Source organism: Panthera onca, chromosome B4 (assembly GCF_046562875.1).
Source record: "Panthera onca isolate mPanOnc1 chromosome B4, mPanOnc1 haplotype 2, whole genome shotgun sequence".
In the NCBI taxonomy this organism is placed as follows: Eukaryota; Metazoa; Chordata; class Mammalia; order Carnivora; family Felidae; genus Panthera; species Panthera onca.
In genome coordinates, this window is record NC_138345.1 from 103,796,573 (window position 1) to 103,823,121 (window position 26,549).

Sequence of the window (26,549 nt, forward strand, 5' to 3'; positions counted from 1 at the left end):
CATTTTTAGGGGCTAATGTTTATGGGAGATGTTAAATACATTTCCCTTTCAGAATTTCAGTACCATTTTTATATCCAGCTATAAGAATGAGTTGAGCTTTGATGCCTCATGAAATTTCAGTATAGAAGTTTCTTGTTGTCTGTAAGCCAATGGCTTACAGACAGCATAGGTTAAACGTTAGAACTAAAGTATTTATAACCAAAGAAATAGTGACGTTATGACTCATGACTTTTGTGTTTTGTGGTTAGTCAGAGATTCAAAGCATAAGTTGTATCCACTTGGGAAAAGAAAGAAAACCATTTTTTATGTGAAAGATATTCAATGTAATGTAACAATTTCACATTCATTGAGTACCTTCCAGAAGCTTGTCACTTTTTTTTTCAAGTAATTCTGGTAACAAACTATGAGAAAAGAATTACTCCCACTTTTTATATAGAGAAATTGAAGGGGTAATACTTGTTCAGGGTAAATTGAGTGAATTGACCACTGTGCTGGGATTTGGGGACAGTTAGGCATGACCTCCACCCTTAATGATCTCACCATCTTATGAAAGGGATATTTACACCACTACTAATTGTCAAAATAGAATTTTAAAACAAAGTGCTCTGGGAACACAAAGAAGGGATGATTAATTTTTTCCTGGGGACAATGTCCTTCTTTTCTCATAGCTTCACTCAGTAGAATAACCTGGATGGATGAGGCTGCATACAGGATAAATTAGAGTTTAAGACATGATATATCCTCATTTCCAGTTTGCACTAGCGGTGGCTGAATGGGGATACAGGCTTCGGCCTCCTAAAGTATTTCAGGATTGTAACAGCTTAGCACAGAAAGCATTGGGATAATATTTGGGAAAGTTAAATGGAGCTTTAAGGCTCATAAGTGGATATTCAGCCTCAAATTAGGAAAAAAAAGGGGTTTTCCAGGCTTTTAAATAGTTTATTTTTATTACTTGAGATATTTTTTTTTGGTGTATTTAAGAACTTGATTTGTTTCCTTTAAGTTTTGAAAAACTGGATATATTTTTAATGTTTTTGATAGAATAGAAGGGTATGTTGAAGTGGATATAAACATAGATTATGAAATTAACAGCATGCTTGAAATACGATGTCTTTATTTAATGGAGGTTCTGAAGGAAAATTCATAATCTTATTAGGAATCAAAGCATATGCTCTTAATTTTTTGTAAGATGTTAGCATAGTGATATATGTTCATGGTCTCATAGGACTTAAAAGATACCTTTAAAGGCACAGTTTTGGGGGCTGGATATTGAAAATATGGAAAGGTTTAATCTTTAAGGTTATGCATTTTTATTCAAATTTATATTTGTTTATATTTTACTTTGCAGTTATGATTTTGGATGACAACATGCAAAAACTGAAGGCTCGATGTTTAGGAAATATTGTGGTAAAGTAAGAAAAATTTGCAATGCTACTATTTAAAAGAGCAATTATTAGTATATAATATTAAGGGAAAAATGGAGGGACACCTGGGTGGCTCAGTTGGTTAAGCATCCGATTCTTGGTTTCGGCTCACGTCATGATCTCGCCCTCTGTGAGTTCGAACCCCGTGTCAGGCTGTGTCCTGACAGTGAAGAGCCTTCTTGGGATTCTCTCTGTCTTCCTCTCTCTGCCCCTCCCCTGCTCTCTCTCAAAAATAAATAAATAAACTTAAAAATGGAGTGGTTGCCCTGACAGTACTAAAGAGGGGGTTGCAAAGTAAGCTTGTGCATTGTGTGAGAATACACAGTGTCAACTCTTATGGTTGAAGCACGGAAGCCCCATAAGGTAGAACAAATTTAGATACAATTTTTAAAAAGATAAATCCTGCATTTTAAATAATTTTTGATTATACAAGTAATGTGTAGGTAGTGAATTTAACTTAAATACCAAATATATAAAGAAGTAAATAAAGTTTCTATACTCCCACACTTTAGCAATATGGCATTAATTTTATAATAGATCTGACTTTTTACTTTTTGGCCAGCATTTTAGAGTGTTGAAACAATTCAGCTTATTCTTCTGTGCTGCTGTTTTTCCTTTACCCTGTCTCACGAGCATTTTGAACTTCAACTCTGCCTCTCAAAAATGTTTATCCCCATTCTAGACCTTTTAGTCTTTTTTGAAAATTTATGATTATAAATAATGCTATATTGAACATCTTTTTTGTGTTGTCTTTTCTTTCTTTCTTTTAATTTGTTTTTGAGAGAGAGACAGAGAGAGACATGAGCAGGGGAGAAGCAGAGAGAGAGAGGGAGACACAGAATCTGAAGCAAGCTCCAGGCTCTGAGCTGTCAGTACAGAGCCCGAAGCGGGGCTCAAACTCACGGACCGTGAGATCATGACCTGGGCCGAAGTCAGATGCTTAACCAACTGAGCCACCCAGGTGCCCCTGTGTTGTCTTTTCTTCTTTTCTGATAATTACTATAGAATTGAATAGATTTCTAAAAGTATAATTACTAGGTCAAATAGCAGCCTAATATAAAATCCATGATTTAGCAAGTACCACAATTCCTTGCTAACAGTTTTCATCCTTGTTCATTTGGTAAGCAAAACATGTCAAAATTTGAAGTGAAAATATTAAAAATTACTTTGATTAAATCCATACTTTAAGATCGTTATGATAGTAGAAGCTGAAATGCAAGTAGATTAAGTTGAGGGACACACAAGATGTGACATTGTAATAATTGATATAGGTTGCTGGAGTGCCTCCGATTAGCATGATACTGGCCTCTTTACTCATATGGTTTAAGTAGTAGAATTTGGCTGGAGCTGTTTTAAATAAAGAACATTCTATGTCAAGCCTTGAAAAGGATTTGTTTTCTCATTTATTTAGAAGAATTCTTATGACTTGACATCCTCAGATTGATATGAAATTGTCTCAGGTGAGGTCTCTGAACTGCAGGATACCAAACACATACTCTCACCCGTTCCCTAATCTGAACCTAAATCCTAGATCTGAGAGAAAAAAAAAAAAGGAAGATATGGTATATTTATACAATGGGGTATTACTCAACAGTGATACAGTATGAGATCTTGGCATTTGCAATGACATGGATGGAGCTAGAGAAAACAATTTTTTTCCCCCTCAGGTTAAAAAAAATTACAATTCTGTGAAAATTAAATGAAAAACAGTAACTTTAAATTTTTTTTTTTTTTTTTTTTTAACAAATTTTATTTATTTTTGGGACAGAGAGAGACAGAGCATGAACGGGGGAGGGGCAGAGAGAGAGGGAGACACAGAATCGGAAACAGGCTCCAGGCTCCGAGCCATCAGCCCAGAGCCTGACGCGGGGCTCGAACTCACGGACCGCGAGATCGTGACCTGGCTGAAGTCGGACGCTTAACCGACTGCGCCACCCAGGCGCCCCGAAAAACAGTAACTTTAAAAAGAATGTATTTCTTCAGGTCAAGATACTTTGGCCTTATAGAAAGCTAACAGAGGAGATATACTTGATGATACACTTCTCAGATTCTCATGTTATCAGTAAACATGTAAATGTTATATTACTCTTTTCAAGTTTAAATTTTAATAAATCTTGTTGGCAAGATGGAAAAATAAAATACTGAATATGCCGTTTATAGTCATAATTTTTCTGAGCCAGAATCCATGTTCTGGTTGAATATCTGCTTGAAATATCTGGTTGAAATCTGACCTCTTGGGGGGGAAATGGTAGGGATGGGAGGATGGCGTTCCAAGGAACTAATAATCTGAACAGGATCGTGGGTGGATGTTTAGCTTACTTATGGAAGCACATGGTTTTTGAGAGCCTTTGAGAGCACTCTAGCAGCATACATTTTATATAACTGCCTGACTCTATGTGAGTCGTCTATTTCATAAAGCAACTCTTCCTGTAAGATCCTAGAGGTACCATTTGATGCCAGCAGTTATACACCCATCTGTGTTCTGTCATTCTCATTATTGGTGGCTTTGCCCTACTTCCATTCAAAAATAATAAAACGTAGCAATAACCCACGTAAACTGTATTTGTTCTTGAAGCCATGAGTATTACTTCAAGTACTTAAAATTAACACAATTGCCTTAAGTCATTCTATGGTTTAAATTGTCACCAATTCAGAATTATTTTCTTCCCTCTGCATTCCTAAACAGGGAATTTTATTATGCTCATGTGGATTCTGAAATTTCTATGTGAACTATTTGGAGATACACTATGTTATGACATGCAGTGGACTTTGATCCCTCCCATACATTAATGGTGAAACTAGATGTTTGAAAATATTATATATATATTATTGTATTCAAAAGGTTAAAGTAGAAAAAATAGGAAAAAAGTTGCCACCAAAATCCCTTTTTTCTTAAAGAATAGTTCTTGAAATGTAATTTTAGGAACTTATTTTTATCTGTGAGAGCAAGGATTTCCTTTTGAAACCTACATCTCTAGAGGCCATTCTATCCTAACCCACCAACCTCAAAATTATTCGTGCATCTGAATGGCTGCCCGCAGTATGCATAGAATGTTTTCATGTTTAACATCTATCCATAAGACTTGTTTGTGTCTGTCTATAGCTGTTCTTTGTGCCTTGAGGGGATACATTATTCATCCAGAATGTGAAATAGCCAATGAATGCTTTTTAAGAGCTCATAATAAATATATGTTTAGTTGAATTAAGGGAGAGAAAAAAACACAGCTTTTTGACTTAATGAAAATTATTTTGGTTTTAAAAAGGAGTGTGTAATTTGGGAGATAAAATTCTTTCTGTGTTGATCACATTCTAAAAGGTCTGTGATGTGAAAGCAGGCTTCTTTCCAGAGATTAGCTACATGGGCCCCCAGAAAAACAAGGTGGCATGTAAAAGGGATTATACATGGTGAGAAGGGTCCACAAAATATCTGAGATTCTAAATTTCATTTATTTATTTATTTATTTATTTATTTATTTATTTAATATCTGAGATTCTAAATTTTATTTTATTTTATTTATTTATTTTAATGTTTATTTATTTTTGAGAGAGACAGAGACAGAGCGTGAGCAGGGGTGAGACAGAGAGAGAGGGAGACACAGATTCCGAAGCAGGCTCCATTGCTCTGAGTTGTCAGCACAGAGCCCAATACAGGACTCGAACTCACAAACCATGAGATCATGACCTGAGCCGAAGTTGGACTCAACCGACTGAGCCACCCAGGCTCCCCTGAGATTCTAAATTGAAAAACAAAATGTATTGACCCTCAAATTTGAAAAACGGAACAAAATTAATACGTATTTCATTAAATATCTTTGAAATTTAACATCCTAACAACTTCATTGTCAATTTAGCCTTCATAAAGTTTTCATTTCATTTGCAAACAATTTTTAGGTCTTATTTTCTTACTTGGCATAATTTCCGAATATGTACAGTGACTGCTGACAAATAGTAGCCAATCGTAAACTAAATGTGTGACTTCTTGCCAAATAATTTTAAAAGCAAAATTATTACTTTTCTTCCAGAAAAAGTTTTAGTTTCTATGGTGTATTGCTATGTTTTATTATTTGTGCATAGATATGGGGTGAGGCCACCAGCAATAAGAATAATTAGGGTCTATGAGGAACTTAAAACTGAGCTGGCATCCAAAGCCAGCACTGGGAGTGATCCTGGCCAGAGATAGATGTCCACTCTCAATTATTCATGCCCATGCTTTTCTTTATTACTTTGTATAATAATGGAGTGGGAGCAGTTTGAAAGAGCAGTATTCCCTAATGTTATTTATGTTCACTAATTATACTTATAGTAGTATAACCAAGAATGCAAGGAAAATCTGCATAGAATATTTGCAATGTATGGGGCTCAAACTATGTTAAAGTAAGTCAATAAAGAAAATGACTCATTGTTTTAGTCCCAAATTTGTTTGCTTTTGTAAGTACTGCTATAGCTTCTTGTTTCGCTATAAACTGTGTTATGAACAGTATAAATAACATTGGAAACTATCTTTCTCTGACAGTTTCTTTAAAATCTGAAGCTATAATCATATTTTTACCCTTTTCAAGATATTAAATGTAATGATTCATTTTATCATATTAAGATGATTCACCCTAAAATGAGAAATCATGGTATGTGGAAATGTTAAAAAGAAAGCTCTTGTTCCACTTCGTTTTTTCCATTTTCTTTGTTAACGCTTTTTAGAAACTGCTGTTTTGCTCTCCTGGGGATCCTATAACTGGAAGGTAGATATTTAAGTGATTCCTAAACTACTGCAGACTCTAGGATGTAATAAACATGAATCCAAGGCTTTTGTAGATTTCTTGCATTCCTAGGATTTTTTTCCTTTCTAGTAGAAGAGAAAACTACATGTCTGCCTGGATGTTAGAGAATTCCTTTGATTTTGAAAGCTACGCCAGGCAATTAATTTAGCGGGAAAGTTATGGCATCTGAATTGCTATGAATACAGGATGTTCACGCATTTGGGGAAGTGTTCCTGCAATTGTGTCCAAAGCTCTAAAGTGCAGAAATAAAACTGAGTCAGTAATGTCCAAGCACCCAGAGCAGGGCATGAAAGAAAATTTTCATTGCAATTGCCTTCCTCGGTACCACAGTGCTCACTGTTATTAAAGCCATAGGTCTCTGGCTACCGTAATGAGTAAGCAAGAGTTGATCATAACCAACTTGCACTAACTAATAAATTGTTTCCACAGTATTCGGTTTTCTAAAAAAGAAAACAGAAGTCCTCTTTTATGGGCCTGCATTTCTTGGACCAGATCCAGTGGTTGCTACCGGAAGTGGGGCCTGTCTCCCTGCTGTGTGCCCCCAGCCAAGCCTGGGAACATTGCCCCACAGCCAGTGGTGGGGTATGAGGGAGCCGGATAGCATTGTCCAAGTGGCTTCTACTCAGGTGCCTGGCGATAAATATCTCAGCCACGAGATATTGAACTCCTGTCCCCTAATGCTGTTTATTCACATCTTTATAGCTTTGCAGGAATGATTCAGTCACTCTGCTGCTGTCTTGGGAAAGGGTCAGACAGCTTTCTTTTCATCAGTGTAGCCTTTGAGTACAAGTTTGTCGCATAATTGTAATCATGTTCCTTTTCTAAAGGTCATACACAGATTTTAGCAAGATGTTTTATTAGCCTTACAACATCACTGTGAGGTAGACAGTGGGCCAATGTCGTCCTCATTTTAGACATGGGTATCTAAACATCATTAGTAGTTACACAGCTGGAGCTCACATTCAAACCTAGTCTTTTGTCTGTCCAAAGAGAAATAAATTATGGCCTAATCAGTCTCTTTGTGGGAAGACAAAAAATAGCCTCACATGAAAATCTCAAGTAAAGCCTAAAGACTCTATCGGAAATATTCGGGTGCAAAGTTGGGATCTAACCCCAGAATTCTCCAGGAAACTGGAGTTATATCTTCGATTTACTTCTGTTACCATGGAGACTTTTGATGGAGCAGTAAATACAGACCAGCCTGTATCTGGGAATGGAGGCATAAAAGGAGTTTGATATTTCAGAGTGGTCAGGAATGTGTCACCTTCTACAATGAGGGGCATTCCCTTCCTTTCTTAGCTATTTAAGGATTTTTCAGCATCCCCATGCTTCCCCATCATGTGTCCCCTCCACCCACCCCCCAGTGGGATCACTTCAGTTATTTCTCTTTCCCCTTAAGAATGGTCTCTTTGGGGGGCGCCTGGGTGGCGCAGTCGGTTAAGCGTCCGACTTCAGCCAGGTCACGATCTCGCGGTCCGTGAGTTCGAGCCCCGCGTCGGGCTCTGGGCTGATGGCTCGGAGCCTGGAGCCTGTTTCCGATTCTGTGTCTCCCTCTCTCTCTGCCCCTCCCCCGTTCATGCTCTGTCTCTCTCTGTCCCAAAAATAAATTAAAAACGTTGAAAAAAAAAATTAAAAAAAAAAAAAAAAAAAGAATGGTCTCTTTGGAAAGACATTCTTTAGGGGTAACTCTTGATTCACAATTAGACAGGTTGCAACAAAACCCTTTTCACTCTGCTTGAAAGAGTTGGGAAAGGTATCACAGGGTGGTAGCATTTTACCTTGGATTTGAAGGAGGAGTACAGATGCTAACCAGCAGATGCCTTGGGATTTTAATATCTTCCTGTTTCTTCTGCCAGTCCAGTGTATCTTTATGTCATTGTAACTACAGAAAAAAGTTCTTTTTCTATAAGATAACTTCAGAAGAAAAGCCCCAGTGCACCCACTGTTCCAGAAAGAAGACCTACATTTAGTACAGAATAATCATTTGGATATCAACAAGAAAAGTGTTAATTTAGAATTCTGCCCCCCCACCAAAAAAAAAAAAAATCTGTTCTAGCTCATATATACCTAACTTCTGTCTGAAGCTCATTGCTTCTCTTCTCACATGTTTTATTTCACATATATTTTATATACCTATAGATAATCACAGATATTCCTAATTCTGGAAACCTCTCTTCCTGCTTTTCCTTAGGACTATTATATGGCATCTTTCAAGGTTCCTTTTACAGAGTTCTTCTCTAATATTGAAATAACAACATGAGACTTTATTAGTGAAGAACAGATAGCATTCCCTCATTTTATCCCATTAATTAACAATTTCAATCTCATATATGCTTTCCAGCCTGTTCCTCAGTTAGATTTGGAGATAATGAAGTAGTTTTCTGGGGACATCTCAAAAATGATCAGGAGGCAAATATGCTATTTCCAGTAGATCCACACCTTGGCTTATTAGGCGTGACTTAGTTTTAGGGATAAAACCTTCCCTTCCAAGAGCTCCTGCCAGTAGAGAGTTTAATGACCTGCTGTAAAACTTGCCTGACAAACATCTTTACGTTGTTATTTCATTAACGTGACTGAATAGATATCATTCATGACAGGCTTTCTCCCTGTCTGTTTTGTAAAAATACATTTCTTGTAGTACACAACACGCCAGGATTTTCATATGTCTGAGACCAGAGTTCTTATATCTTTGTATCATTAATGTCTAATACAATGATTGAGGAATACCGGAATCGAACAAATATTGATTGAATGAAGAAAATAGGGGCGCCTGGGTGGCGCAGTCGGTTAAGCGTCCGACTTCAGCCAGGTCACGATCTCGCGGTCCGTGAGTTCGAGCCCCGCGTCAGGCTCTGGGCTGATGGCTCGGAGCCTGGAGCCTGTTTCCGATTCTGTGTCTCCCTCTCTCTCTGCCCCTCCCCCGTTCATGCTCTGTCTCTCTCTGTCCAAAAATAAATAAAAAAAAAAAAACGTTGAAAAAAAAAAAAAAAAAGAAAATAAATACATGAGTGAATGAATGAATGAATGAATGAATGAAACATAAGTTCTCTGGCATTTTCTTCTCTTTCATATCTTCATCCTCTCTCCACTGGCTACTTCTACTCAAATCTTCCCCATCTTAAATCAGCCTGCCTCTCTGTCTTAAACAATGACATATCTCTCCTGCCCATCACCCACAAACTTTTAAAAAAATATAGTCTAAACTTGCGGCCTCCACTTAACTTCCTGTTTAGTTTTTAGTCACACCCCTTGTTGGCCACTCCACACCACTGAAATGGCAATCCTAAGAATACTCAGAATATCTTAATCACTAAGTTCCTTAACCTCTCTTGAATCCACCCTCAGACAAAATCCGTGCTTTCATTTGACCTTGTTGAACACTCAGTCATTATTAAAACTCTATTTTAATGGCTCCTAAGTTACTATTTTTTCCTAGTTCTCATACATCTCTGTTTTATTTTATTTTTGTTCATTAGGCTTTTTTTTTTTTTTTTTTTTTTTGGTCCTTAAAGAACAATAGCATTTGGCCTTGAATTTCTCCTTCCTGTTTCATGCTCTGTCCCTGGATCTTATCTTTGGTATGTTATTCTTAATTCTCAAGGTCTATGGGTATACCCAAACTTATGCAGACCTTTCACACAGGAATGAGAAATGGTATAAAAATCCCTACTGTCCCTGTTCTTCGCAAAATTTAAGCAGGTATTTAAAATTTTGTGCAATAGCTGAAAAAGCCCAGGTCCTTAAAGTTTCCTGCCCCTCGCCCCCGGAGGATGACTACCTAGACTTTAATCCTCTAAGCTTTAATTAATTATCAGAATATAACGTATCTGTTATGTATTGTTAATACCAGGGGTAGATAAAGTGAAAGAGAAGCCTGTTTAACAATATGTCCTTCTATATGCATAGTTTTTAGTATGGGCAATATTAAGAGACTCAGTATTTGGACGGGCATTTCTGTATGCCAGATGGAGTTAGGAAACAGCTGCTCCCATTACACCTGGCATGTGCATTCTAATTTGCCTCAGACCCCACCACTCTCTGATGTCTGCCAAACAGCCTAGTGTCAGCTGGCATTTATTATGGCAGTTATCTTTTATTTTTCTTAGAATATTGTTTAAAAATATCACCATGAAAAACATACAGGATTATATATCATGATATATTTGGGGAGAAACAATTGAAAATGATTTATTTAATATGTAAGCAGAATCTATCTCCAGCAGGGTTATTGTTGGCGTTGCTTATTTTATGTATAGTTGGCTTCACTGACTAAGGTTATCTCTTCTGGCCTGTTTTGGCTTTTGATTCACCATCTACCATCCCTTCTTGGTGTCCTCTTCACCTCTTCCTTCTCGACATCTTGAACATGATGCTAAGTTGAATGTGTTTTGGTGGCTTCTCTATCCATACTTTCTGTCCATGTTTACTAATCAATGGTATACACTGGTCTGTAAAATATTAATAATAAAAACACACCGATGAAGTGAAATTATATACATAGTGATTTAGGATTGACATAGTAAAGTCCGTTCAAAGGACCTGAAGGGATCATCTGCTTCAGCCTGCCTCCTGCCCGCAGACTTAGTGATGAACAGCAGTAGTAACAACAGCAGCATCTCTGTAGTTTTCTTTACGGATTACAGAATGCTTTCACATGCACTTTTATGTCATGACATGAGGTCCAGAAATGCAGATGTTGCATTTCTCGTCCATCTTAAAATGTCACCAAATGAAGCCCTCGCAAGGGAGGACCTGCCTGGAGGCTAGAGAGAGTGGGGCTGGGCGATGGCAGCTGGGCTCCTGATGCCACCTGTAACAGCACTTTCCGTCTGACCGAATGTGAGAATACAGTTCGGCACCTCAGAGGCCTAATACTGGGGTGGGGGGAGGGGGGTGTGTGCGACGTTGCCTCACCTGGGCAGCAGCCACGTCTACTTTGTTTTCAGTTTTCTCAGCAGCCGTACTGTACGGTCCCTGCTTCACTATGTATTTTATTGTATGAGTATGGACGGGGAAGGTTTTTCAAAATCCTTTAAGTTTTACGGTATCTAAATCTCCAGACTTTAAAGCATCTAAAAGATTTCTGTATCCAGAAAACAATTTGAGTGGGTATTTTTGTCAGGTGGCACTTCTTACAGGGAACCAATCTAACATTTACCTGTCAGAAAGATAGACAGGGGTGCCTGGGTGGCTCAGTTGGTTAAGTGTCCAACTTCAGCTCGGGTCACGATCTCGCTGTTCGTGAGTTCGAGCCCCGCATTGGGCTCTGCTGACAGCTCAGAGCCTGGAGCCTGCGTTGGATTCTGTGTCTCCCTCTGTCTCTGCTCCTCCCCAACTCACGCTCTGTCTCTCTTTCAAAAATAAATAAAACATTTTAAAATTTTTTTTAAAAAAAGGAAAGATAGCTACAGATTAAGCCTTGCCATGCATAAAACATCTGTTTGGTACTTTGGAGGAAAGCAGGAAATACAAGAGCAAATTGGTCGGAAAGAAGAAGTGTATCCAACCTTATATTTTATATTCTCAGGTATCTCCATGTGTTCAAAGGATGAGAAATCACAGAGGTTGGGATGGTTGTGAAAAGGAAGAATAGAGGGCGTACTGAGAGGGAATTCCCTGAGCTGGGAGGGGAGGCAGCTTGACTGTGAAGATAAGATTGTTCCTGGAATGTTTAATTGGAGCATTTCTTCACAGAGACATGCAGGGGTGGCAGTTGGGACCTTGATACTTCAAAAAAAAAAAAAAAAAAAAAAAAAAAAAGAAAGAAAGAAAGAAAAGAAAAGAAAAGAAAAAAGAATTTATTTGCTTATGGTGGAAGCATATTTGTCGTAAAAAGTCATTCAGTGATACATTTTTTATTCCTTTTTGCAGATGTTACGCTTCTTATTGAAACAGTGATTGCTGCTAATATGTCTTTGAATGCCAACTGCACGTGCCTTTTGTGCCCTTTGCAGAAACTACAGTCATCCCTCAATGATGCTGCTATGTCATGATCAAACTACTTCAGCCCTTATTAGACACGATCGATCCAGCAGATTTAGGGGTTGTATTCAATGTGGGATTTGACTTGCAATTATCCATCACACTAGAAAACTATTCAAATCAATCTTTCTTTATTACCATTTTGATCATAATTCTAATTGCTCTGTTTTTATATAAGGTTGCCATTACCACCTGGGGCTTTTTCAGGACTCTGGAAGAATCAGGAAGCATTCAAGCATTTATACTTTGAAAAATTTCCTGTAAGAACTTTATTATACTTAAAAAAAAAAACAAAAAAACAACAACCTTCCAAAGTACTTCTTTATAGTTCTTGCCTATTAAATTGAGCAGCTTTGTTCTGGAATCATAGATAATACTACAACTCTTAAAGTTTATCTGGACCAAGTTCTAGATCTCAGAAATAAGAGTGTCCAAAGTAGAATTATCTAAATGAGTCATTTTTATATTTATTTTTCTCAGTCTGTGGACATAGAAAATTTTCAGTTTCTCTTAGCACATTTTCCTGAAATTTAGCAGCCCTCATTATCAGGAAAGTTTCTGTCAAGTTAAAAACTTTGGGGCCATCTATTCTTTCCTACGTTGGATCCCTCTGCAGAATGAAAGCACTGGATGAGAATTGTACACTGTCACTAGGCCCCCTTCACCCCCTAACCTGGTTATGTGAGCAAAGTTCATTCAGATGGCCCACAAGTTGTATTTTTCTATCCCTTGCCTATTTTTGACATTTTGTTCCTGAATGTTCTCTCTTAGCTTTTTATTTTAAACTCTCATTTTTAAATATGGACACATGCTAGAGATGGTGTTCTCCCAGCACAATGTCCAGTACCCTGGATAACAAAAAGTGTTCTCCTACTTTCTGTTTTGTCATTTTTTACCTGTTTCTCCATATCACCGTGATGTGTTTTGTGTTTATAACAGCACTTTACTGATAATCCACATCAGGTCCCACCATCATACTGCTGCTGTCCTTTCATCTCTATTTCTTTCCCTGAGACATCCTTGGTTCTCCTCATTATGCATTAGATGAAAAAATAAATAAATACATGGTCATAATTTCATAAAAAAAACGAAGTCTCAGTATTTGGCATTTTATCTTTATTATTTGTGAGTGAAAGACAGGTAACCTCATCAGCCAGACAAATGGCAAGATTTAAAATAGCTTCCTTTAGAAGGAGATCATGGAGTTAAATGACCTCAGTAGCTAAGATTAAACATGCCCCAAAGGACTGTGGCAGGGAAGATTTGTCAGTAGGGTTGACTCCTGTCAGCCCAATCTATCTGCCTGATGGGCCACTGTGAAGTCATCAGAGTTCTGATGTGATTAATTACACCCGACAATGGCAAATCAGATGTGAGTGTGGTTTTAACATGATCACCTTTAACACTGAAAGCTCTTTCAAAGTCTCAGTTTGTGGTTAAACTATATGGAGTGACTCTACACTCGCCTTGTTACCCTGACCTCATACTTCTCATTAAAGGGCTTGGCCACAGTACAACAAGGTTGAGTAACTTGCCTGTCATTTAGAAGTGATGGAGCTGAAAATTGAGCATAAAATCTGATTCCAGAGTCCATTCTGTTTAACTGTACTCTAGGTTTTCTCTCCAACAGAAATCGCAGTAAGAACTGACAATTACAGAGGGCTTATGATGTGCCAGAGTCGCCCTCTAGGTATAAACCATCTCATTTATGCTTCATGGAAGCCTTACAGGGTATAGTTCACTACCCTGTTTAACAGATGAGCGTCCTGAATCTCAGAAAGATTAGGAAACCAAATAGTGACTCATCTGGATTGTTCCTAAAGTCTGTGCTCATTACGTAAGAATCAAGATGACTGAAAAGCGTTAGAAGAAATATTTCTTTCTACTTCTTATTCCTCTTTATTCATCATTCTATTGTGATTTTCTGGGTCAGTGAAGATGTGCTGCTACTTTGAGTTGATTAAAAATTATACTTCATCCTTATTATATTTCACGGAAGCTTGAGTCCAATCCAAATTCATGTTAATAAACTTAGCGCTGTATTTTCTAATTATTCATAGAGAGCTTTAAAGCTTTTAAAATTAATATAATTAATGAAGAAATCTATCAGAATTACTTTACAAAACCAAAGTATATTGGAAATATTGAACTATTCTTTATTAAAAAAATTGAGTTCATAAACTTTATAACTTATAGTTCAGACACTTAACTTGACCATATATAAGAACACTTAAATTGATTCCTGGCTGTTAGAGGAGCAAAGAAGTTCTAGTAAGTTACCAAAATCAAAAGGAATTTAATTCCATAGTCTAGGTATGAAAAAAGTCAAATGCATGGAGTAAATCCATTTTTATCACATATTATATATACCAAGCTTAAATGATTGTCTTACCTAGCAATACATGCTAATTAGACATTATTGATTCTTATTTACAGGGATACTATGACACCATGGATGCTGGTTACATGGATGAAGAAGGCTATCTATATGTTATGTCTCGAGTTGATGACGTGATAAATGTTGCAGGTCACAGAATTTCTGCAGGTGCTATTGAAGAGGTATTGATGAATATTGGTTTACTATTCCAGGTAGTATTTAGAGACAGAGCTGAACTTAAGTTAATATTGAGGTTAAGTCACTGTACCTGGAAAATTACTGTACCCTTCAATGGAAGCAGAGGCTAGATTACTCTAGTATTTCTCTTCCCTTATTTCTTCTTGTGTAAATCTTCATATTCTCCAAACTCCCTGATCTCTGCCTGGGTGGTAGTGAGGAATTTTAAGGATATATATGTGTTATTTATAGAAAAGCCTATATATATACGTATACATATGTGTATATATATACACACATACATACATATATATATATATATATATATATATACACACATATGTATACATATATATCCGTAAAATTCCTATATATATATATAGGCTATAGCCTATAAATATATATATTTAATTTTTTTAATGTTTATTTTTAAGAAAGACAGAGAGAGAGAGAGAGAGAGAGAGAGAGAGAGGGAGAGAGAGAGAAACAGAGCATGAACAGGGGAGGGGCAGAGAGAAAGGGAGATACAGAATCTGAAGCAGGCTCCAGGCTCTGAGCTGTCAGGACACAGCCCAATGCGGGACTCAAAGTCATGAACCATGAGATCATGACCTGAGCTGAAGTCGGTCACTTCACTGACTGAGCCACCCAGACGCCCCACTAGAAGGAGAGCCTATATATTTTTGCTTCTTGATAGCCTCTATCTTCTTGTTTTTCTCTTGCTTGATAACCAGGTTGTATAGAGCCTTTAAGTGGTATGAGATTTAGACATTTTATTCTAATCTTAAATCCTGAGAATTTTCTTCCAACGTAAACACAGTGCCACAGAGTCCCCAGAAGATTTTTTTTTAATGTTTTTGGTTTTTGATTTTTACATTTACGTAGAGTAAAATCCACTTTATTGTTGTATAATACCATGAATTTCTATACTTGTTTGATTCTTGGAACCATCACCACAGACAGGATACAGAAAAATGTCAACACTGCCAAAGACGTCTGTCATAAAATTATCTTTGTATTCTAACCCTTCCCATTCCTAACCCTTGGTAACTACTGACTTTTCGTTTCTATGTTTTTGCTTCTCTAGAATGCCATATAAATGGAATAATACTGTATGTAACATTTTGAGACTGGGTTATTTCATTTAGGGAAATACATTTGAGATCCATCCACGTTTTGTGTATATCACTAACTTGTCCTTTTATATTGCTGTGCGGTATTCCGTGTGTGCATGTACTAACCAGTTTCTGCATCTATTCACTCACTAAAGGATATTTGGATTATTTCTAGTTAGGAAAAATTTTGAATAATTCTGTTGTATACATTCATGTATAGGTTTTTGGGCAAAATTCATTTTCATTTTTCTAGGATAAATACCTATAGTGGTTTGCTGGTTTATATGGTAAGTGTATGTTTAATCTTGTAAGAAACTGTCAAACTGTTTTTCTATAGTGTCTGCGCACTTTTACGTTCACACCAGCAGTGTTTGAGGGTTTCTATTTCTTCTTCATCAACACTTGGAGTTGTCATTATTCTTTATTTAAACCATTCTAGCAGATGTGAAATGGTATCTCATTGTGCTTTTAATTTGCTTTTCTCTAATGACTTACTGACATTGGGCATCTTTTGATATGCTTGTTTCTCATCCACATATCTTCTTGGTAAAATACTTGTTGACATCATCTGCCCCCCCTCCTTTTTTTTTTTAATTATGTTGTTTCCTTATTTTTCAGTTTTGAGAGTCCTTTATCTGATACATGATATGCAAATACTGTCTTCCAGTCTGTGGCTAGTCTTTTTATTCCCTTAACAGTGTTCTTAACAGAGCGGAAGTATTTTTTATATTGATGAAGTCAAGTTCACTAACTTTTTTCTTTGACAGATCATGATGTTGGTGTTGTATCTTAGATTTCTTTCCTAACCTAAGGTCATAAATATTTCTCATTTGTTTTGACCTAAGAATTTTATAGTTTCATGTTTTACACTTAGTTTAGTATTTCACATTTTCTATCAGTTTACATTTACATTTTGAGTTTTCATGTCTGTGTGTGAATGGTGCAGGATGTAGTTGAGGATTATTACTTTTTTTTAATATGGATGTCAGTAGTTCCAAGTATCAGTTCTTGCAAAGACTCCCTTTCTCCTTTAAATTTCCTTTACACCTTCGTCCAAATCAGCTGACAGTGTTTGAATGGATCTATTCTTAGAGCATGTCTTCTCTTTCATTTTTCTTTGTGTTTATCTCTTTACCAATAATATTCTGTCTTGACACTGTAGCTTTTTATGGAATGCCTTCAAGTTGAATGGTGTCCACATTTGTTCTTCTTTTTCAAAGTTGTTTTGGATGTTCCAGTTCCCCTACTTTTCCATATATATTTTAGAACAAGCTTTTGATTGGGTCTTAATCTATAGATTCTTTTGAGAAAAATTGATATCTGACCTATACTGAATCTTCCAATCCATGAATTTCATACATGTCTCCATGCCTTTAGGTCTCTTTTGATAGGTTTCGTCAATATTTTATACTTTTTAGTATACAGATTCTGAGCATATTTTGTTAGCTTTATACCTAAGTATTTAATGTTTAAGGTATTGCAAATAGAATCTTTTTTAAAATTTTGGTTTCTAAATTTTCACTGCTAGTGGATAGAAATACTATTGACTTCTTTGAGCTGGTATTTTTTATAGATTTCTTGAGATTTCCTATATAGATAATCCATCATGTCTGTGAGTAGGGATAGTTTTATTGCTGTCTTTTTAGTCTGAATGCCTTTTATTCATTTTTTTCTTGCCTTCTTGAGCTGGCTAAAACTTCCAGTATGATATTGACTAAGAGTTGTGAGAGTAGAGACCCTTGCCTTGTTTTTATCTTAGGGTAAAAAAATTCAATACTTTACCATTATGAATGTTTCCTGGAGTGCTGTGTGGCTCAGACTATTAAATGTCCTCTTGATTTTGGCTCAGGTCATGATCTCATGGTTTGTGAGGTTGAGCCCTGCATGGGGCTCTGCACTGACAGCATGAAGCCTGCTTGGAATTCTCTCTCTCTCTCCATATATCTCTGCTCCTTTCCCATTCGTGTCTCTCTCTCTCTCTCTCTCCACCCCCCTCAAAATAAATAAAATAAACATTAAAAAAAATGTTTCCTGTCAGTGTTTCTGGAGATAAACTTTATCAAATTAAGATGTTCATTCTATTCCTAATTTGATCAGTTAAAATTTTTTTTTAATGTTTATTTATTTTTGAGAGATAGAGACAGAGTGTGAGCAGGGGAGGGTCAGAGAGAGGGAGATACAGAATCAGAAGCAGGCTCCAGAGCTGTCAGCACAGAGCCCAATGCAGGGCTCAAACTCATGAACTGTGAGATCATGGCCTGAGCCGAAGTTGGACGCTTAACTGACTGGGCCATCCAGGTGCCCCTGTAATTTGATGAGATTTTTCAAAAATCTTGAGTGAATGCCAAATTTTGCCAAGTGCCTTTTCTGCTTCTATTGATATGGTCATGTGGCTTTTCTTTTTAAGCCTTTTAATATGTGAGTTACATTAATTAATTTTCAAATGTTCAGTCTTGCATTACTAGATAAACCTTATTTGGTTGCAATGTTTTTATATATTGATTTTTTACAAACATCTATAGTAATTCTCTTTGTTCTGAAGTTGGTCATCTGTGGTAATCACATAGCCACTCCATCTTTTGTGTTTCAATCTTCTATCTTTTGCCATCCTTTCATTTGGATCATTATGGATCATTATGGATCCATATAAATCCATCATCCGGATCACTATGCTTTCTATGGACTTGTAGATAGCATATAGTTGGATTTTCCTTTTGTTTTTATCCAATCTGAAAATCTCTATCTTTTAACTGTGGTGTTTTTGGACCACTTACATTTAAACTAATTATTCATATGTTTATATTTATGCCTATCAGTTTATTGGTTTTTCTTTTTGCCTTTTCTTCATTCCCCTCATTTGCCTTTTTTCCCTTCTTTTAAGTCATTTCTTTCTTTTTTTTTTTTTTTGATAGCTTTTGTTTCTTTACTGAGAACTTCTGTTTCCATTCATTCCAGGAAGGTTTGCCCATACTTCTTGGGCCATGGCTATTTCTGGGTTTTTAATATTCATCTTTGTCAATTTTATCCTGAATGTGCAAATGGGGTGTTATGGGTCAAAGACAGATTTCTTGGTAGTAAGTGTGTCATTTCCTCTTACCTGAGGTCTTAGCCCTAGTCCTACATAAGCACCAGACACTTCTAGATGACAGAAAAGGGAGATAATTTTTCTCTGCTTCTAAAGGGGAATGGAACAGCTTCTTCACTCCTCCTCAGAAGGTCTCCTAAACTGAAGGGCCTGCATCCAGACTCCACTCTTTGATATGTAAATAAAATCTCTCCAGGAGCCGGACAGCCCTGTGAATCTCAACTCTTACAACCTAGAAATGTTTCCAAGATCTGAGGCCTCATCTTTTTTGACACGTCAATACCTAGGAAGCTAGTGAGCCAGTCTCCCTAGCACTTTGTAAGTTTAACCTAGGGAGCTAGTCTAGACTTTAATAATTTTGCCCTCCCAGGTCAATTAGAAAAAGTCTTATTATCCTGTCAGATCAGAGCAATTAACTCGACAAATAGCTATAGATCAAATTCTCATGGTATTTGAAGATTCTCAACAGGCTAGGGCTTTTTATAGGAACAATGAGGAATCCAGGAAAGTTTTATCCCCCTGCTGCCATTATAATAGCTGCATTAAAATCTTTGTCTGATAAATCTAATATTTGGGTCATCTTGGAGTTGGCATCTATTGACTGATGGTCTTTTTTCTTGAGATGTTTAGGTTTTCCCAATTTCTTTTATGTCCAGTAACTTTAGATTTTATCCTAGATATTTTGAATATGACATTATGAGATTTTGGATCCTGTTTAAATCATCTGGATTTGTGTTCTTGTGATTATTTATTTTAGTTAAAATCAGATCATGCCCACTTTCTATGGGCTGTGGTTCTAATGTCAATTTAATTTTCAAAGACTCCGAAGTACTATTTGATCCATCTCACTTGTGTCTCTCCCAGAGGCCAATCTGAAACTTGAGTTAAGTGCTCAAAATCCTCACTGTGCTGATTCTGGTTGGATTCATGCCTGCACCAATCTGGGGTTGGCTCAGGACTACTTTAAATACACAGATTGAAAGTATGCCTTTCTCCAACTCCTTCCTCTCCATAATTTACTTTGTACTTTCTGATTTCCAAGGCTCCTCATTGCTGCTCTTCTGGGTAAAAAGTCAGGGCTTTACCCTCCCTATGTTCTTACCAGGGTTCAATACTGCATGTTCTACTTACACAGCGTGCCTGGGTGGAGGATGGGACTCTGTCTCATTGACAGCACTCTGTGTAGAGCAGGGCAAGTTAACAGGGACTGCCTGGCTGCTATTGTGGGAGGAGGGGGCAGGAGACAAATGACATTGAATCTTTCTAGACTCCCTTAGATTGGGTGCTTTTTTTTTGGGGGGGGGGTCTCCCAAGGCGCCATCCCACGGGATGCACACCAGTAGTGGAGGAAGGAAAGGACACAGCTCTTTTCTGGCCTTCACTTGGAGTAGGCTGTGGAAAGTCAACAAGGTTGCTACAGCTCGGCAGGAAGGAAGAGGGACAGTGCTTCCTTGTTGGTGTTCACCTAGAGGAGAGAGGTAGCATGAAAAGGATTGTTTCCCAGATCCTCTGCTCCTTTCCCTAGACCTCTGTAAAGGCAGATGTTTTGGGGGGCTTTTTCTGTCTGCACTTATTGGCAGTTCCATCTTTTGTGCTACTCCAGCATCCAGGCCGGAATATGCAGGAGGCAAACAAACAAACCATAATGACAAAAAAACCAAATCCTACAAAGAAACAAACAAAAAAGAGGGGATTCACCATCAGGTTGTGTCTCAAGTTTATAATTCTAATAGTGTCATCTGATCTGGTTTTTTCAGCCCAGAGTTTTTCATTGCAATTAGTGAAAGTGATAAGGTGGAGTGTATTTATTCCATCTTTATCAGAACCAAACCCAGAATCATTTTGAAATGGAATAGAGCAAACTACAGTTTAAATGAAAGAAAATGTTTAAAGTAGTATGAGTAGTAATCCAGTGGGATCAGAGCATGCAGAATCAAAGTTTACTTCTCTTTCCTATAATTAAAAGATGGTCACCTTATTTAATTTTTTTAACATTTATTTATTATTTTTTAGAGAAAGAGACAGAGTAGGAGCAGGGCAGGGTCAGAGAGAGACACAGAATCTGAAGTAGGCTCCAGGCTCTGAGCTATCAGCACAGAGCCCGAGACAGGGCTCAAACTCAAGAACCGTGAGATCATGACCTGAGCCAAAGTCGGCCGCTTAACTGACTGAGCCACCCAGGCACCCCACTGGTCACCTTCTTTAAAAGTCACACTTACTTTCAGCTAAAACAAAACATATGAGCACTTCTTGTCATGTTGGCTTGTGTGTGTGTGTGTGTGTGTGTGTGTGTGTGTGTGTGTGACAGTTTGATATCACTTGAGTAAAAAGAAAGAATTCTATATAATATTTTGGGATATGTGGCTTGTGCTCTATTATAATATTATCTTGTTTTTAACCTACTCTGAATTTTGTGATAACCTGAAATTGAAATTTATGCTTCATGTATTTTGGTGTGTTGGCAAAAGTTTGTTCTGGTTGCATGAACTTTTAATTTCTTGCCTGTAGGAGATTTCCTCCAATATTCACCTGTATTTCTGGCAGACTCAGCTAATCAAAATTTGGAGATTACATATGCACAGCTTTTATTATCAAAGTTCTTGGTTCTGTCTTTTATTTTTAGAATAAAAGAGGAAGTATCAATCTATTTAAATATATGTTTCTACTGACATCCTCACTGTATGTAATCAGAGAATGAGGCAGGCAGAAGATAGTTAAAATGACAAAATTGGAAAAAAAAAAAAAAAGCATGCTGGAATCCATGCTTCCCAACAAGAATTTTGTCACTAGATCTTGGAGTAATTACAGCACATAATAGGACACCTGCCAGCCTTCAAGCCTTCTTGAAGTGAATGTCTCCCTTTGTATAAATTAAATGATTAACTCTATTGTATACTTACGTCTAATAAGGAAGTTAATAACTCAATTCATATCAGGTTTGTTTCTTTATGACGACATCCTTTAAAGAGTTGGGAACTAACATTTTTTACTGGCTTTTTCCCACATCCTATAAAAATTGCTTAACATATTGATAATTAATATGTATGTGAAATGTTTTTATTGATGACATAACCAACTTTTATTAAAGTGTCCAAACCTTACTTTACATGTAGATGCTTTCCAGGATTCCCATTAGGATTCTCAATTGTCAATTCTGAATGCTGAATTCTGTTTTGAGTTTTTGAAATAGGATTTGAGGGTCTTAATGCATGGGAGTGTCATCTGTAATAATTAAAAATAGACTGAATATTGCTTTTGTATATAGTGAAAATCTGTGCCTTCCCAGTTTCTTAAAGTAAAATATGACAAGTGCATTACATAAGACTAATCAAACAAATTCTATTAAAGTTACTACATCAAAAACATTTTAGGAAACTATGTTCTTTTCTGTTCTCATCATAAGAAAACAAGAGTTCTAGAATAGCTTTTATAAATTTAAGAGGATCTTATCCTTGCAGATCTCAACACCTGTTAGGGTCTTCTGTAACTATTAAAGAACAATTGTATCTATTTGAAAAATTGATCTTTGAAAGTCTGGCATCTAGCTAGACACTTGGAATATTTTGGTGGAAGTTCAAGGTGTTCTTAAGAAAATTGGGTCTGAAGTCTGCTAGTTCAGGTCTTATGAGCCAAAATTACCAGGAGCCAATGCGGTCCTTCTTGCTTGGTGCTCTTTCGCCACTGTGGGCAGGCTATCATGCATAGACACCTACAGGGAACAAATTAGGCTCTCTGATTTCATTCATTCACTTGTAGCTTAAAATAATCCCACTGGTATTGTTGGGAACTTGGAAATCTGGCATTAAAATACTGCACTTAAAGCCTAGGGCAGTGTTCATTGCAATTTGCCCTTTGGAAGTTTATTCTAACCATAGTTTCACTGTTTGTTTTCCAAGCTGACTATTTTGTTTGCTATTTTTAGGAGTGATTTCTTCAGGATTGAATATGTTTCCATAAAGTGTATATTCAACAAAGATGCCATGTAATTTCTGTTCTACTCAGCATTAAATGATTACTGGATTTAAATAGTTGTAAAATTACTGAACATTTTCCTGAGTATGAATATGATTACTGATAATAATGTAGAATCTGACTCCAACATCAGAGGGAATGAAAAAGCATTCTTCTTTTCCCTACTGCAGACACAATCTCCCACCAAAACTGGCTCCTTGCATTTTATGAAAGTGCTTGATTTAAACTAATACTTCTAAGATTAAACTACTTAAAAACATAATTAAGAGATCTGTATAATTCAGCTCACTAAAGCCACAAAACCTTCCAAATCCATTAAAATTTACCCAGAAATGACAGTACCCCAGAAACAACAAATGACAAACATTTACAAGGACTGTTATCCTAACATTATACAGATATTCCTCAATTTGAGAAGACATTATGTCTTGATAAACTTATTGTAAATTGAAAAGATCATAAGTTGAAAATGCATTTAATACACTTAACCTGCCAAACATCATAACTTAGCCTACCTTACCTTAAACATGCTCAGAACACTCACATCAGCCTACAGTTGGGCAAAATCATCTTATGTAAAATATACTTTATAGCAAAGTGTTGAATAGCTCGTGTAATTTATTGGCTATGGTACTGAAAATGAAAAAGAGAATGGTGGTATGGGTAGAGAGTGGTTGTAAGTGTATCAGTTGTTTACCCTATGATCACTTGGCTGTCTGGGCACTGAGGCTTCCCCCACTGCCCAGTGTCTCAAGAAAGGATTGTACCACATATCCTAGCCTAGGAAAAGACCACAATTCAAAATTTGAAGCATAGTTTCTACTGAACTCATATTGCTTTCAGACCATCCTAAAGACGAAAAGTCGTAAATTGGAACCATTGCACACTTTTGGTTGAGACAATTACCTTTTAAGTTGTGTTAGTTTTTCAGTTCTTAAATGCCAGTTAATCACAGAGGCTTATGGATTTTATGTGGAGAAAATATATGAAAATGGCTCTGGATATTTTTAGCCCCCCAAGACATTTGTTTGGTTTCTGTCCCTTAAATGTTGCCAAGACATAATTTGATGCTTTCCTTTTTAATGATTCAGTTGTTGAAATCATTATTTGGCATGTAAATATTATTTATGGAGCCAACATAGAAAGCCATCCCCCCCCCCTTCCTTTATGGCATCTTTTCGATACTGATGTATTAATATAATATTTTATCCAGTATAATAATGAACCTTGTTTATAGATGACATAAAATTCTGGTAAATGATTATGTTTTTCACAGATTTTTAAGAGCTTGTCTACAAACTAGGAAAAAATGTGAAACTCTGATACTGTAGAAAACTGTGTTATATATTCTGATTTTAAAATACTCTTCCCATATGGAAAACCAGTCAGATTTCCCCATCCACATCTTCAACGTTTTTTATTTATTTTTGGGACAGAGAGAGACAGAGCATGAACGGGGGAGGGGCAGAGAGAGAGGGAGACACAGAATCGGAAACAGGCTCCAGGCTCCGAGCCATCAGCCCAGAGCCCGACGCGGGGCTCGAACTCACGGACCGCGAGATCGTGACCTGGCTGAAGTCGGACGCTCAACCGACTGCGCCACCCAGGCGCCCCTCCCCATCCACATCTTTAAAAAATTTTTTTTAAATGTTTATTTATTTTTGAGAGAGAGAGAGAGAGAGAGAAAGTGACCAGGGGAGGGGCAGAGAGAAGCAGGCTCCAGGCTCGGAGTTGTCAGCACAGAGCCTGACATGGGGCTCGAACTCACGAGCCGTGAGATCATGACCTGAGCTGAAGTTGGATGCTTAACCAACTGAGTCACCCAGGAACCCCCCTCCATCCACTTCTAAACATACTAATACTGAGGGTAGAAACGTGGTGAAATTAAAACAATACGGTGAATGAATGGCAAACTAGAAGTTTTGATGTTTGATTTAGTTAAAATTACACTGGTTAGGTGACAAAATACCTGGATGATCAGATTTTTTTTAATAGTAATTTGAGCAGATACATTGGCATTTAAAAAACTAAGGTAGAGAGGCTTATGGCACCAATGAACACTTTAACAATTTCTTCTTTGACAATCAAAACTCTGGTTAGCCAGAAAAAAGTTTTTCTCCACCCATGAAGGGAATCCTAAGCCAGAAGTACAGGATCGGGCCCACCAAATCAACATCCTATCTGCCATCGACAAAATATTGTCTCCACAGACTGAGTATACTAACTCCCAGTACAGATCTCTGGCAATGAAATTTGTCTCTAGCATCTGCACCTAACACATAAATAAGATCTTAACAAATGGGAAGCCGTTGGAAGCATTTTGAGAGTTCCAACTGAAGCACTGGGAGAAGATGGTGTTGTGTGGTCTGTATAGTACGTGTTTTGCAGGAGCTTTTTAGTCAGACCCAACTAATGGAAGATGCAGTACGCAGCTCTATCTCAGCAATGAAGTGAATAAAATATGTACCACAGAAAATAATTTATTGAACACATCCTACCGTCAGCACTAGAAGAGTCAAAAACTATGTGGCTGGCAACTCTTATAACTCAGTCCTTCAAAGTGGATGGTAACAACAGGATATGGGAGAAATGTTGATTTCTGTGCTTAATCAGGGGCAGTGGGAGGTAGTGCACCGGCTTTGCACCCAACATTCTAGTCGTTCACTGAGTCTTCCAGGACTCACTTTCAACTTGGTGTAATTAAAAGAAAAAAAAGATTTTCCTGGAAACTTCGGGACTGGAAAGCATCATGTCCCAATTCTACTGTGTTTTTCCTGTCTCTCTGGTTGTGCCTTTTTCGTCTCGTTTGTCAGCTTCTCCTTTTTCATGTAGCCATTAAATGTCAGAGTTCCTTAAGGCCTTCATCTTCTTATTGCTTTCTCCCTAATTTATTTTTTATTTTTTTAACATTTATTTTTGAGAGACAGAGAGAGACAGAACATGAGCAGGCGAAAGGCAGTGAGAGAGGGAGACACAGAAGCCAAAGAAGGCTCCAGGCTCTGAGCCGTCAGCACAGAGCCTGATGTGGGGCTCGAACCCACAAACCGTGAGATCATGACCTGAGCTGAAGTTAGATACTGAACCAACTGAGCCATCCAGGTGCCCCAATCTCCCTAAATAATCTAATCTTTATCTGTAGCTTTTGTTACCATTTATGCATTAATAACATTTAAATGTGCATCTCCAGATTAAGACTCCCATCAGACTCAACTGCTTTGACTTAGATATCTCAAAGATGCCTCAGTGGAACATCTCCAAGACTTAATACATGATCATTCCTTCCAAGCTTAGCCTTCACTAGTATTTTCTGGCTTAGAAAATGGCACCACTATCCAAACATCTGTTCAAGCCAAAGAACATAGAATCATCCATAACTTCCCTACCTTCTTCTTGCTCCATATCCAATTTATCATAAAAATATGTTCATTTTACCTTTAAAGAAACTCTAGAATCCCATTACCCATTGTCATAGCCTTAGTCTACTTGTAGCCTCATGGGTGATTTGAATAAATTGTAATACTCACCCTTAACAATCGTCTATTTGTTCTCCACAGTGAACCCAAAGTAAGTTTGTGTTTCAAAATACAATCTGAAGCGAAAGAAGCCAATCTGAAAAGACTACATACTATATGATTCCAGCGT

At 37.2% G+C, this 26,549-nt stretch overlaps 1 protein-coding gene across 1 annotated transcript in view; it reads left to right on the plus strand.

Moving 5' to 3' along the window:
* The window catches only part of ACSS3 (acyl-CoA synthetase short chain family member 3), a 155,281-nt gene that overhangs the window by 124,591 nt on the left and 4,141 nt on the right, over positions 1–26,549 (plus strand). Inside the window, exons 11-13 of the mRNA XM_078449651.2 lie at positions 1,349–1,412; positions 12,360–12,441; positions 14,618–14,740. Coding sequence (XP_078305777.1) covers positions 1,349–1,412; positions 12,360–12,441; positions 14,618–14,740 — 269 coding nt within the window. The remainder of the gene's footprint in view (positions 1–1,348; positions 1,413–12,359; positions 12,442–14,617; positions 14,741–26,549) is intronic.